Below are 15,988 nucleotides of genomic sequence, written 5' to 3'. Positions count from 1 at the left end.
AACCTCTTCCCATCTCACCCATACAACCTCTTCTCGCCATCTCACCCATACAACCTCTCCCCATCTCACCCATACAACCTCTCCACCCCATCTCACCCATACAACCTCTCCTCCCCATCTCACCCATACAACCTCTCCCCATCTCACCCATACAACCTCTCCCCATCTCACCCATACAACCTCTCCTCCCCATCTCACCCATACAACCTCTTCTCCCCATCTCACCCATACAACTTTTCCTCCCTATCTCACCCATACAACCTCTCCTCCCCATCTCACCCATACAACCTCTCCTCCCCATCTCACCCATACAACCTCTCCACCCCATCTCACCCATACAACCTCTCCTCCCCATCTCACCCATACAACCTCTCCTCCCCATCTCACCATACAGCCTCTCCCCATCTCACCCATACAACCTCTCCTCCCCATCTCACCCATACAACCTCTCCACCCCATGTCACCCATACAACCTCTCCTCCCCATCTCACCCATACAGCCTCTCCGCCCCATCTCACCCATACAACCTCTCCACCCCATCTCACCCATACAACCTCTCCTCCCCATCTCACCCATACAACCTCTCCTCCCCATCTCACCATACAGCCTCTCCCCATCTCACCCATACAACCTCTCCTCCCCATCTCACCCATACAACCTCTCCACCCCATGTCACCCATACAACCTCTCCTCCCCATCTCACCCATACAACCTCTCCCCATCTCACCCATACAACCTTTCCTCCCCATCTCACCATACAACCTCTTCCCATCTCACCCATACAACCTCTTCTCCCCATCTCACCCATACAACCTCTCCCCATCTCACCCATACAACCTCTCCTCCCCATCTCACCCATACAACCTCTCCTCCCCATCTCACCCATACAACCTCTCCACCCCATCTCACCCATACAACCTCTCCTCCCCATCTCACCCATACATTCTCTCCCCATCTCACCCATACAACCTCTCCCCGTCTCACCCATACAACCTTTCCTCCCCATCTCACCCAATACAACCTCTCCCCATCTCACCCATACAACCTTTCCTCCCCATCTCACCATACAACCTCTCCCCATCTCAACCATACAACCTCTCCCCATCTCACCCATACAACATGTTACCTGGTTAAATGTTTGTGATCGTGCCCCAAAACCTCACACTGGTTTGTTTATGACTGGTTCAGACTTGAATATTATATTGCTGATTGAAGTGTAATACATTCACTCACAGATCCACTCCAAATCAAAAACCTAACTTGGTTTTTGGTGAATCTGGCCCTATTTTTATAGACATGATGTGTGTTGCATCACCTCTGTCTGTAGCAGCAATGATACTCTTCTTGTGATGTGATGTGATCTTCCTGTTTGTTTTATCATTATTTGCATCATTTTGATTGGTTGCATCTTCCTGAGGCAAGGGAATTAACTAACTGTAGAAGTCCATTTTCCACCCTTGGAATTTCTGGGCTTGTAGCACCACCATTTGCATTTGCTTCAAACAAAATGGCGGCACCCAGTCAAGACGATCTCATCTGTAATAAAAATCATTTTGTAATGATGGGTTTTTCCTCGCAAAGTGCATCATATCACATGAGCACCTTGATTAAAAACATGAAAAGATTTGGAAAATATCTGTTGACAACGTGTTGGCAGTGCACATTCTTTGCAAATCCTGCAATCGGCAGGAATCTGCTTGCAGTTTACGAACAGGATGACGATTTCGTGATGTGATTTTGACTGGACTATGCATAGATTTGTTAGTCCAGCCAAAATATAACTCCATAATTTGCCTCGGGAAGATGGAATGGTTGTGGATTTACTTAATGTTTATTTGTATTTTCATACTGCATTAGTAAACTGTAGTATTGGTTTCAAAGACTTTTGTTAGAACCAACTGGTTACAAGATGTGTCTCCTGAATACATTTTGAGCACATCTTAACTTTGATTAACCAGTTCAAATTAAATTGTTACTACTGATGTTGCAGGTTTAGGTAAACATTAAATTTTCCTTTCTTATCATTTGTAAAGTTTGAACTGATCAGTGCAAGGTTCCTGGGGGTGGTTCCTAGTTCCCAATGCTAGTTGTAAGGTCAGCTAATGAGGATCCGATGGGTACAATGGCGGAACTTATTCTGGGCATTGTACCCTGATGGTATAGCTCCTCATAGGGCTGGCTATTGATATAGGTTATAAAGATCGATAATCACTGACTAAATATCGATCAATTAGCAATAAATATCGGAGAAGTAACTTTAAACAAATATGCGACAAAGTCCCGAAAAAAAATCAACATACTTCACGCCACTGGTGAGCAGTGACACATTTATGCATGGATTACTTTGTGTACATTTAAGATATAACAAAAGCAGTTGCTTTCCGTCTTCAACAATTGACATGATTGACAATAACAAGTCTGTTTCGGTAAATGTAAACTCTATTTCATCACAATAGTTTATGTAAGTTATTATCAATGACAACAACTTCATATCGATAATCGTTTATAGTTCTTCCCATTGATGTTCTCGGGCCACCACGAGGCCTTATATGCTTATTTTAGTCAGTTAATGAGACCTACTGACAAAAACAACCTGAATTTTATTTTTGAAAAAAAAAGTCGAAAATATTTGGGCCGACTGTTTTTATATTAGGTGAAATGAAAAAAAACCATGAAATTTTATCACAGGTGTTTGTAAGACATTTTGAATAATACTTACAAAAATCTTTAATCTGTATTCCAACGAGAAAATAATAACAATATTTATATTGTTTCGCAACCATGCTTCACTGATTGTGTGACGTACAAGTTTGTTTTTTATTCATTAGTAGAAGAACTAATCTCGAAGTTGAATTTTTTATATATTATTTTATTGACCACCTGCATTGAATTTTGAACCAACTAATAAAAGGTCTGATATAGCTGTAATATTGCTGACTGTCGTGTGTGATTCATTTAGCTTCTTCATTCAGCAGAGTTGAAGGTATATTACATTAGAGAGCTTGTTGTTGTTGACTAGATCAAAGAGTGGGGTGTCGACAGTGTTTGTGTCCGAGACACACCAAGAACTTAAACGCCTCAGTCGGTCTCGAGGTCGATCTCAGAGTCGATCTCCTGTCAGGTTTGCTGATACTTTTCAACCTGTGTTTCTTCCTTGCTACGGTATAGATCGCAGACTAGAGGGAGATACAATCTCATAAAAATCTAACCTCAGTTCTCCCTACCGCTAAACAAAGATCTGAGGACATCCCATTACGGGTCACGTCAGAATGACCTTTCATCCGACCAATCAGAGCTTCGCTTACCAGATTATTAAAGTGACAGTCGGAATGTGATTTCTAATCATGCAGCCTCGAAAACTTTAACTGCGAACGATAGTTACGGGTTTAACAACTTAATCCATACAATCTAGACTATCTATTAGGCATTTCGGAATGTTCTTTTGTTTAGTTTTCAAATTTGTAATCGAGAATTTGTCAAAATATGTTTCGAAGCGAAGTCGCCAATTTGAAATTAGCGCTGTAAAGCACGAGAAAGCTGCCTCCTGATGGGCATAGGATGTCCTCATATCTTTGTTTAGCGGTAGCGAGAACTGAGATCTGATTTTAATGAGATTGAGAGGGAGATAGGGCCATGCATGGGGAGAGACAGCCATATATACTCATAGAAACAAATAAGGGAATTTATTATATACTTCGGTGTGAAAGACTGAGTTTCCGAAGTTGAGAAAAGTGATATTTTCATTGCAGTGAACATAACACTTGGTTTTGTATAGAATCATATCCAAATAGTTGATAAATAATTTTCGTGAACTCCAATATTATTTATTACTTTTGTTTATATTTTGGGGGGATTTTGCAAACTCGGAACTACTTTTTAAGTCGCAATTACAAGGGTTGGTGAAACGTCCCTGCATGAGAATTTACGTTATACGGTTTTACGTTTGCAATGATACAAAATTATTTTCCAGTAGACAACTTCACAAAAAGTATATAATAAATGGGATATTTCTTTGTCTCTCGTGAAATATCATGTTTCTCTCATCTTGTGATGGGGAAAGGAAATATTTTCACCATCACTCGATGAGAGATACACGATTTTTCACTCGATTCATGAAGTATCCTATAATTCCCTATAGGGAAGCATGTATTGGTTTAAATAATGTGTACATAAGTGATAACACAAGATTCTATTTTAATAACATGATCCTCAGTGACTTATTGTGATGATTTGTTAGAATGAATTGGTCTTCAGCAACCCATGCTTGTCATAAGAGGCGACTATGCTTGTCGTAAGAGGCGACTAACAGGATCGAGGACCCCTGAAGATGCGGGATAGAATAGGTCTTCAGCAACCCATGCTTGCCGTAAATGGCGACTATGCTTGTCATAAGAGGCGACTAACGGGATCGGGTGGTCAGGCTCCCTGACTTGGTTGATACACGTCATCGTATCCCAACTGCATAGATCAATGCTCTTGATGATCACTGGATTGTCTGGTCCAGATTCATTTATTGACAGACCGCTGTCATATAGCTGGAATATTGCTGAGTGTGGCCTTAAACAACAAACACAACAGAGCCACCTGTGCAGAGGTATATATTGTCAGATATTCCAGACGTACTGATCATGAGCATGACAGAGAGTCAAAGGATTCTTGTGATAAACCTAATTTGAAAATAATTAAAATTAAATATCCAGGTGGTCCATAGATCCAAGCACTGTAGCGAAAACCGTCAAGGACTCCTAGTGTTCTCACACATGTTAAAGATAGCTGTTGTGTTTACAAGTACTATTTTCCCGACGGCTGATCTCTCCTCATGGCGGGTTGTAACAGTTCTCCTCGAAGTAAAACATGCTGCTAATGAAAATCATGTGGACACAAGTACGTGTTGACATTTATCTATATTTTAAACTTATATGTACATTTGGAATATATTTTGTCAGTAATGATAGATGAAAATGTTAACTGTTGGAAAATATACTACTCAAAACAAGTTATAAAGAGCACCCATATTTTTTTTCATTTGACCATAATTAATCTGTCATGACTGGTAGGTATTGAAAAACACTGCCTTCTAATTGCGGCCATGAAATAATCTTATAGCCCCAAAAGACAGTAGGGCAGATGATCCATAAAAATTGCCTTCCCATCTTCAAAGTTACCTGCAGACATTTAGAGATTATTAATATAAAAAAATCTAAGAAATTTGAGACAAATTGTGTCATGATTTGGTATACAATCACCAGAGAATCTACGAGGAGTTATAATAAAACTGAATATGTGTGTGCAATGTGATCTTAAAATTATCTGCGAGACAGTCAGGCAGGTGGAGGAAAATTTCATGCAGCCCGACAGAGAAGTTCCCAGCCACGGGCAGGCAGGCAGGCAGTTAGTGTGGGTGCTCTTTAACTTGTTTTTAGTAGTAAGGTGTATGTATGACTTTTTATCATTACCTTGGCCCTCTTGCACAAAGCGATCTTAGCGCTAAGATAATTGTAACTCCCATAGTTTAACATAGGCTTACGATAATCTTAGCGCTAAGATAATTGTAACTTCCATAGATTAACATAGGCTTACGATAATCTTAGCGCTTTGGGCAAGTGGGTCCTGATGGTATAATGGAAGTATGAAGTCTAAAACAAATACCAACAGCTCACTCTTTGAGAGAAACAGAATACAGAAATCTTTTTGCAAATTGGTGAAAATCTTGATGTATACACTTAACATGACTAGTTCTAGTAATAGTATGTTTTACTGTGAGGAGGTTGAGGGATATATTAGTCTGCTTCACAGTTATATATCGGTTGTCTACCAAGGCATGACAATACTGGTGATAATATCATCCAATGACAACTAGGACTACCTAATACCCTATTCCTAACAACTATTGCAAATAATCATTAATTGATTAATACTCGGTAGATTTTAACAATTTCTTTTCAGAATAAAATTTATTTTAAACATTCTAATACTGATAATGGTCTCTTACATTAAAGTCATATTTTCTTAACAATGACATTAGTAAGTATATGATGCTGGGTTGGTAATGAATCGTTTGTCAAGGCAGGTAGTTTTTGTATTGCAGTATTAATGTTTGCTTGTCATATTCGGCCGATGATAGAAGATAGTTGAGTTGTTTTAGACTAGTTCATGCCTGAAACAATATAGCTTTTTATATGGTGTTCTTGGTGATATAATGGCCATAGTTTAGAATATATATTGCAATAATTGTACTATTAATGAAAGATTATGTGTATATATTCAGTGTAAAACAAGTGTTGCTTTTTATATAAATACATCCTTGATAATTACTCTAGAGAGCTTTTAACTGATCCTGGAGAATGTGACTGATATACCGTATTTGACGTAATAAGCGCCCCGCTCTAATAAGCACCCACGGCGATATTTGCTAATATACTGGCTAGTGAACAATCCCAATTAGCACCCCTTCCAATTGATCAATGTAAGACTTATTTATTCATGTATAATATGCACTCGTGTGTTATATGCACCCTTAATTATGGGCAATTAAATTTTGAAAATATATCTGTCGTATATAAACATTTCAGGCAGCTTAAACCACGAAATTTATCTTTCAACTCTGTTTTTTTTCTCACCAAAATAATATTCTAATAAGAGCCCCCTATTTCTAATTTTGAGAGCGCCCTGGGCGCTTATTACGTCGAATACGGTATTCAAAATTACTGCTGAAGACTGAAAACATGTGGTATTTTCAAGGGAGACAACTCCTGTTCCACTGCCAGGGTATTTCTGAGTGGATGTGCAGTTCCTTCACATACAATCTCTTTAAAGTCTTTTACTTCTCTATGTTACCTCCCTGCATGAAGATCTCACTACACCTCCGTAGAAGGTTGAACTCGGAGCAAACGTCGGCCACCAAATATAAAAGAAGGAATAAGGTTCTTCACATGTCAGCTTTCTAGAAAGATACAGTTCTTTACCACCACCCGTGAAGATCCGGGGAGAATAGGTCTTCAGCAACCCATGCTTGCCGTAAAAGGCGACTATGCTTGTCGTAAGAGGCGACTAAGGGGATCGGGTGGTCAGGCTTGCTGATTTGGATGATGCATGTTATCGTATCCCAATTGCGTGGATCGATACTCATGATGTCAATCACTGGATTGTCTGGTCCAGACTCAATTATTTACAGCCTGCCATCATATAGCTGGAATATTGCTAAGTGCGACAATAAACAACAAACAAACATTCTTTACCACCTTGATTAGGGATTTATGAAGTTTGCATAAAAAAACTGTCACAGAACACAAATATACCCTCAATAGTACACACTTGTACATGCCATGGCCCTCAGAAACAACAAGAGGTGTCAAATATCCACAACAGTATAATAGTGCAGCTTTATTTTTTTGCATTCAGAACTCATGATTTTATTCATTTTTGAGTGAGTGAGTGAGTGAGTTTGGTTTAACGCCGCTTTTAACAGTATTCCAGTTATATCGCGGCGTGTCAGCTTAATGTGGGAGGAAAGCCCGAAGTGATGCAGGTCTCAGACGTTTACCACTTCGGTGAAACCCACGAGCACGGGTATGGTGCTGACAAACCTAGAAACATAATCGGGGCGAACCGGGATTCGAACCCACAATCATAGGTTTCTGGCGTGCCCAAGGGACGCAACTCTGCACAGCGAATCGCGGCGCCTTAGACGACTGGGCCACCCGTGCCCCCTATTCATTTTTGAGATACAGAAATCAGAATTGCTCGTCTGAATGCATCACTATCTCATTCCCAGATAGTAGCAGCCTTGATACAGTGAGGTGTCCTTAGATCTTCATGCAGAGAAATATCGTATCAGAGAGTAAAAGATTGGATTTTAATGAAATTCTGATCCCTCCGGCAAAGATATTACTTTCAAATGTGAACCCATCCTACATACTCACATGCTGTTTCTTCCACAGAAAAATATATCTTCATTCTTTCAAATATTTTAACTGTGCATATAAATGTGATCGATAATATTCAAAATGGACCAGCAAATTGGCTAATGGTAACAAATCATAAGGCTAATTTATTCTTAAACATTTTTATTTTACCTCTATGTATATATGCAAATTTGTTTTCTATTTTAATTCTTTGTTTAATCATTTTAAAAACGTTCATTTTTGGTTAAGATGATTACTATGATACGATGGAACCGGAATAGAATTACTGGGTATAATAATTTTCATCTTCTGTTGTTGATGTGATTTACAGAAAACCTTTGCTGAAGTATTGCTATGAGTGTGGTCGGTCTGTCGGTGTCCGTCTCTCGGCCTGTACCAGGTGCAAGGAGGTGTACTACTGCAGCAAGGCCTGCAAACTCAAGGCATGGAACGCCCGTCACAGGGACGAGTGTATTAGAGTGGGAGGTGAGTGTCTACCTGTACCAGGTGTACTACTGCAGCAAGGCCTGCAAACTCAAGGCATGGAACGCCCGTCACAGGGACGAGTGTATTAGAGTGGGAGGTGAGTGTCTACCTGTAACGTACAAGGTGTACTACTGCAGCAAGGCCTGCAAACTCAAGGCATGGAACGCCCGTCACAGGGACGAGTGTATTAGAGTGGGAGGTGAGTGTCTACCTGTAACGTACAAGGTGTACTAATGCAGCAAGGCCTGCAAACTCAAGGCATGGAACGCCCGTCACAGGGACGAGTGTATTAGAGTGGGAGGTGAGTGTCTACCTGTAACGTACAAGGTGTACTACTGCAGCAAGGCCTGCAAACTCAAGGCATGGAACGCCCGTCACAGGGACGAGTGTATTAGAGTGGGAGGTGAGTGTCTACCTGTACCAGGTGCAAGGCCTAGTGGAACACTCACTGGGCTACAGATACGAAGGTTACGCATTCGATCCTCGGGAATATAAAGAATACATTTGTCATTTGATTTTACATTCCATTACATTGTGTTAAAAAGCAAAATAAATTTCTAGCGAGGAACATTCATATGTTACAATCTAAACTAAAATTGTATGAATAAAATCGTGGTGATATTAGAACATCCCTGTTTACGAGATTTAACCTGACTGGCGAACAATAGGATGATCTCACTGGAGGTTTATAATGTAAGTTATTCTTTTTCCAGGTCGGTCCCGCAGTCCAAGCCCCTCCCAGAAGCGGAACCGAGTTGACAGCCCCACCCCCACAACCACGGCAGAGCGGGGGCGCAGGACGACGGTCAATGAGTTGACCAAGGACAAGCATGCACAGAAAGTGGTGGTGAGTGGTTTGTAAACTGTCAACTTGTTCCCTCGTTTAACGCCCAAAATAAAAAAATTCTCTGAAGATGGATGACAATTCCTTCATGTCAATTATCACAAGTTCTTAATCATAATCCCCTGCACACATTGTGTGGTTGAATTTGTTTGTTTCTTGACCTTTAAGCATGAAACACCTTGAACTAGTTACATGATGTTATTCAAATAATTATCTAAGATAAACGATATACCAGATATCGCTGTCTACAATAGTTTTTGGTACCAAGATTGAGGTGGTCGTTTTTATGCATGGGATAGAAGATCTCCCAGTTTTAAACAAACTTTATTTTATGGGCACCTATCTGGTGCCAACACAAAATGATGGTGTGTGCTTGAGTTAATCATGCGACAAAACATCATAGAAAAAAACAATGGAAGAAAAACACATCTTTATTGCAAATGTAGAGACTGTCTATGGTCTGGTCTCAGACCAGGGTCCTGTTGTACAAAACAACCTCAGCGCTACGACTGTCGTAAGTCTATGTTAAGGTAGGGGAGTTCTGATCACCTTAGCGCTAAGATCGCTTTGTACAACGCCACCCTGATCGCATCATAGACCGGGTATATAAATCAGCAGGTTTCTACAGATGCGTTGCATTATAGGTGGGTTCGTACTATAGACTGATAGACGGCGATATAGAGCACATAAAAATGAAATAATTAAGATATCAATGAAAGACATATCCAGCCACTGAATAGATTATGTGCTTAATATGTGCTTAATATGAATAAGTATACGTATATACACATATGTGCTGCTCAACTTTGATAGGGTTATTTATAAGTAATCAGGTTGGATAGGAATGAAGTCAAGTCTGGACTTAAACGTGTATATTTTTCTTTCTGTGGTACAAGGAACTTGTCCTGATAAAGGTATGGATACCTCTAGTGTAATGAGACCCGTAAAGATCCGGGGTAGAATAGGTCTTCAGCAACCCATGCTTGCCGTACAAGGCGACTATGCTTGTTTAAAAGGCGACTAACGGGATCGGGTGGTTAGGCTCGCTGACTTGGTTGATGCATGTCATCGATCCCAATTGCGTGGATCGATGCTCATGATATCAATCACTGGATCATCTGGTCCAGACTCGATTATTTACAGACCGCCGTCATATAGCTGGAATATTGCTGAGTGCGGCGTTTAACAACAAACCAACCAACCAAATCTAGTATAATGGTACACTGAAATGGTACACTGAAATGGTACACTGAAATGGTACACTGAAAAGAATACAAGGTGTTTTAATTTATAAGTCCTGAGGCAAGGGAGTTAATTGACTATAAAAGTCCAGTTTCCACCCTTGTTGAACTAGGCTTGAAGTCTAGAGTTATATTTTGGCAGGGCTAACGAGTCTATGTACAGTCACATCCAAATCGCGTAATGAAATCGACATCCGGTTTGCAAACTGTCATGCATATTTCAGCCGCTTGGATTTGCAAAGCATGTGCACCACCAACTTGGCGTCAACAGATATTTTTCATATCTTTTCATGTTTTTAATCAAGGTGCTCACGTGATTTGATGCACTTTGCGAAGTAAGACCTGTTTTATTACAATATAGATTTGATTATCGTTCAGATCGTCTTGACTGGGCACGGCCATTTTGTTTGAAGCAAATGCTTGTGATACGAGAGGTGGAAGCTGATTGGTCAATAGGAGGGACATAGAAGGGACATAACTCATCAAGCCCAGAAATTTCAGCCTAGTTTGGCAAGGGGGGAACTGGACTTTTGCAGTCAGTTAATGGCTTTGCCTCGCGAAGATGAGTCTTCATTGATACGACAGCATATTCACCAGGATATTATGGAATCGTAAGGAATATCCCTGGGATTTATCAAGGATTCCAAAGTCCCTTACAGGCAAATTGAGAATATATTTTTATTTGTTCAAAAGTCTTTATTTACTTTATTTCAGAGGTATTTTAACATTGAATTGCCACACTGCATTCAATGAATCATGAATTCGGCATTAGGCTTCTCCCTGTTTATGGGTCCTGTTATTAGTTTTTTTTGTTTTTTTTTATTTGTTGTTTAACGCCACACTCAGCAATATTTCAGCTCTATGACGGCGGTCTGTAAATAATCGGGTCTGGTCCAGACAATCCAGTGATTGATACTATGAGCATCGATCTACGCAATTCGGATTGATGACATGCATCAACCAAGACAGCAAGGCTGACCACCCGATCCTGTTAGTCGCCTCTTACGACAAGTATGGTCTGTTATTAGTGAAATGCAAGTTGCCCCAAGCAGGCCAGAACATTAGCTATGACAATGTTAACATGAAACGGGAAATTTGTAATTCCCATTTGGGAATTTTTACTGACATTTGCTGCCTCTGAGCTGGTCTTGATAAATCCCAGTATCCCTATCAAACGTTGAGTAGCACATATCAACTCTTTCCATATATTGTATTGCCTTCGATCTTCAATATTATCAATTTCAGAGTCTTCAAATATATCTTCTGGTGAATGTTTCTTCTTTGTGAGAAGCTAATTGGCTAATATAGACTTGTTGTATATCAGCAATATTAACTGCTTGTATCATAACTCATGTATCATATTCGTAATTCTAAATAAGAGGGTGTCAACTAGAATAGGACCACTGACATATTGTATAAATATATTTAAATATTTTTATGAACTGGAACATATCAGTAATTTGGGTGAAGTCTTCTTTTTTAAATTTAGTAAAATGGAATTGGTAAAGATTTATTAAAAGAGTTAGTCCAAGTTGTTCAAGGTCACATAGGCGCTTGAGTTGCCAAAGGATTAAAAACATTGTTATTGCTGGTTTGGTTTAAGTCTGTTCATGGTGTATTTTCCAAGGGAGATTACTCTATGAAGCATCACTACAAGAACCGTCTGGCAGTGAGGTTACTCTTCGTCAATAGATTTAAGGATGTTAATTGGAGCAAAACATTTTTGTTGTTGTTGAAAATATGCTGTTTTGCCTGCTTGAGATGGAAATGAAAAAGTTTGTATATCTGATTTCACCTCCGCTATTTGAGCAGGATAGCTGGAAAATATCCTCTGGCCTAATTCCAGCAGAGCTTCGAGTTAGGGCTCGGCGACATGCTGGTACTCATGCACTTAGGGACTGGTCATTTATTTTTATTTGGGAATGGGGGAGGATAAAGGAATTTTTTGTACATATTTGGGGACATGAAAAAATACATAAATGGGGATATGGGGGTCAGCAAAATAGATGCAGTCCATAAATGACCAGTCCTAATTTGACGGGGGCATGGGTGGCCCCATCATCTAAGGCGCCGCGATTCGCTGTGCAGAGTTGCGTCCCTTGGGCACACCAGAAACCTATGATTGTGGGTTTGAATCCCGATCACCTTGTTTCTAGGTTTGTCAGCACCATACCCGTCCTCGTGGGTTTCACCAAAGTGGAAAACATCTTAGGCCTGCATCACTTCAGACTTTCCTCCCACATTGAGCTGACACGCCGTGATATAACTGGAATACTGTTAAAAGCGGCGTTAAACCCAACTCACTCTCTAATTTGCCTGACTCAACAATGGTGTAGATTGTAAAGTTGGCTTCTAAATACATCCATCGTGAAACAGTAAACTAAAACTAGAGAGTAATATCTCCCTCCATGCCAGAATACCCAAGGAAATAATGAGGAAAGATTGTTCAACTTTTTGTCTTAAACTTGGCAATAAATATAACTTTTTGTCCTAAACTTGGCAATGATATAGCAAGATGTCTGTGCGGCGGACAGCGAATGTGGTGTGAGTATACAGGCTCTAGATACACTGTAGAGTAATCAGTCTCCGGACACAGCTGCACACCAGGAAGTTGTTTATCTGGTGAAACTAGAAACTAGTTTGATATCCTGGTCCTAGCTTAACCCCTCGTGACGTTTGCTGTAACACTGTCTGAGTGTGTTTGTGACTCATGCAATAATACATGTCGTAGTCTCTGTTGGTAACCGATGCAATCTTAAATACAAGTGTGTGATAAATGTATGACAAATGTGTGACAAATGTGTGATAAATGTATGACAAATGTGTGATAAATGTATGACAGGTGTGTGATAAATGTATGAAAAATGTGTGATAAATTTGTGACAGGTGTGTGATAAATGTGTGACAAGTGAGTAATAAATGTGTGACAAGTGAGTAATAAATGTGTGACAAATGTGTGATAAATGTGTGACAAGTGAGTGATAAATGTGTGACATGTGAGTAATAGATGTGTGACAAGTGAGTAATAAATGTGTGATAAGGGAGTGATTAATGTGTGACAAGTGAGTAATAAATGTGTGACAAGTGTGTGACAAGTGAGTAATAAATGTGTGACAAGTGAGTAATAGATGTGTGACAAGTGAGTAATAAATGTGTGACAAGTGTGTAATAAATGTGTGACATGTCAGTAATAGATGTGTGACAAGTGAGTAATAAATGTGTGACATGTGTGTGATAAATGTGTGACAAGTGAGTAATAAATGTGAAAAGTGAGTAATAAATGTGTGACAAGTGTGTGATAAATGTGTGACAAGTGAGTAATAAATGTATGGCTTTAGTGTGTGACATTTGTGACAAGCGTAAGACAAGTCTATGACACACGTGTGACATGAATGAACGACAAGTTCGTGACAAATGTGTGACAGGGCCATAACAGTGGTTCACCACAATACTTATCAAATACTGCATGATGGTAAGTGATAGTTTCAAAGCTTCAAAGCAGGTGTTCCTTAATGTCGACATTGGATTGTATTCTGTGGGTGAGACCCGACCTAGCTCACCGCCATTAATCCTGACATTTGTATTTCAGGCTAATGTATAACCAGCTAATACAGGTCAGGTCTGGTAGGAAGACTCCACTGTAACCCTCCGTGTGCTGCACTCGTACTAACACCAGTACTAACACCTTGCGCTGGGAGATTCAGTCAATTTATTTCACTATCTCAGGGCCTCAGGCCTTTGTGTACAAGCGTTATGGTACAGGCGGAATTGCAGTTAACCATACGTTTATTTTGCTGACTTTGTAATGATGTTAGAGTTTGGCGATGGCATCAAAGTGTTAAATTTATGCCTGTTAGGATGAAGATAAGACGTGGTGTTAATGTATAGTTGCCTTATCTTTATGTATGCTGGACACACTGAAAGAAAGTAGAATTCATTTTCAGTTCAGTTTAAGTTTCTTGGTATATTGAAGTGACGCCCATGCTCAATTTCAAGATCATGACAACTTAAACGAAAACAAGAACGAAGTTTTGAATTGACTTTGTGTTACAAAGTTCAAATAGTTTTCGTAATTTATAAGAATTTTAGATGTTGTAATAGGACATTTTGGACTTGCAAGTAAATCACTGTGCTAAATTTGGTGGAAGTTGTCCTTTGAATGTTGGGAGTATTCCATGGAAGCATGGGGTACTGGGGCTCATTGTGACCTTGAATCCCCACAGGTAGACAAGCTAGGGTACTGGGACCTATTGTGACCTGGAATCCCCACAGATAGACAAGCATGGGGTACTGGGACCTATTGTGACCTTGAATCCCCACAGATAGACAAGCATGGGGTACTGGGACCTATTGTGACCTTGAATCCCCACAGATAGACAAGCATGGGGTACTGGGACTCATTGTGACCTTGAATCCCCACAGATAGACAAGCATGGGGTACTGGGACCCATTGTGACCTTGAATCCCCACAGATAGACAAGCATGGGGTACTGGGACCCATTGTGACCTTGAATCCCCACTGATAGACAAGCATGGGATACTGGGACCCATTGTGACCTGGAATCCCTACAGATAGACAAGCATGTACTGGGACCCATTGTGACCTTGAATCCCCACTGATAGACAAGCATGGGGTACTGGGACCCATTGTGACCTTGAATCCCCGCAGATAGACAAGCATGGGGTACTGGGACCCGTTGTGACCTTGAATCCCCACAGGTAGACAAGCATGGGGTACTGGGACTCGTTGTGACCTTGAATCCCCACAGATAGACAAGCATGGGGTACTGGGACCCATTGTGACCTGGAATCCCCACAGATAGACAAGCATGTACTGGGACCCATTGTGACCTTGAATCCCCACTGATAGACAAGCTTGGGTACTGGGACCCGTTGTGACCTGGAATCCCCACAGATAGACAAGCATGTACTGGGACCCATTGTGACCTTGAATCCCCACTGATAGACAAGCATGGGGTACTGGGACCTATTGTGACCTTGAATCCCCACAGATAGACAAGCATGGGGTACTTGGCCCCTGTTCTACCCCAGATTCCACACAGAGTCAGATGTCAGCCAATCAGTCACATGGTTCAACGGGATGTCAGGCCCAGACAAACCTTCTTCTTATCTCTCCAGTTTGTGTGTAGACAGTTTTATAGAAGTTCCAAATCTGTTAACATTGTTTCGATACTACACATTCTGTAGAGATTACCAACAATGTGTTGAAAACAGCATAACCCTGACTTAATTATTTTAATTAACAGGTGTACATAGTTCAGTTTTCCTTCTAGGTATTCAGTGCTAAGAACTTGATAATACACTGTATCAGTATTGTATAATAACACTTAGAAATCATTTTGCAATACCGTATTCTACATAATAAGCACCCAGGGCGCTCTCAAAATTAGAAATAGGGGGCTCTTATTAGAATATTATTTTGGTGAAAGATTGTTAATTTTGTGGTTTAAGCTGACAGCCTGAACTGTTTATATACGACAGATATATTTTTC

General features: G+C 40.3%; 1 protein-coding gene across 1 annotated transcript in view; it reads left to right on the top strand.

The window, feature by feature from the left end:
- The window catches only part of LOC139447239 (ankyrin repeat and MYND domain-containing protein 1-like), a 56,128-nt gene that overhangs the window by 33,541 nt on the left and 6,599 nt on the right, over positions 1 to 15,988 (top strand). Inside the window, exons 15-17 of the mRNA XM_071228499.1 lie at positions 3,020 to 3,121; positions 8,236 to 8,390; positions 9,104 to 9,237. Coding sequence (XP_071084600.1) covers positions 3,020 to 3,121; positions 8,236 to 8,390; positions 9,104 to 9,237 — 391 coding nt within the window. The remainder of the gene's footprint in view (positions 1 to 3,019; positions 3,122 to 8,235; positions 8,391 to 9,103; positions 9,238 to 15,988) is intronic.

Source organism: Haliotis cracherodii, unplaced genomic scaffold (assembly GCF_022045235.1).
Source record: "Haliotis cracherodii isolate W230 unplaced genomic scaffold, xgHalCrac1.p SCAF_7, whole genome shotgun sequence".
NCBI lineage: Eukaryota > Metazoa > Mollusca > Gastropoda > Lepetellida > Haliotidae > Haliotis > Haliotis cracherodii.
Note: the sequence above shows the minus strand (reverse complement) of the source record. Positions and strands in the feature narration are given on the sequence as shown.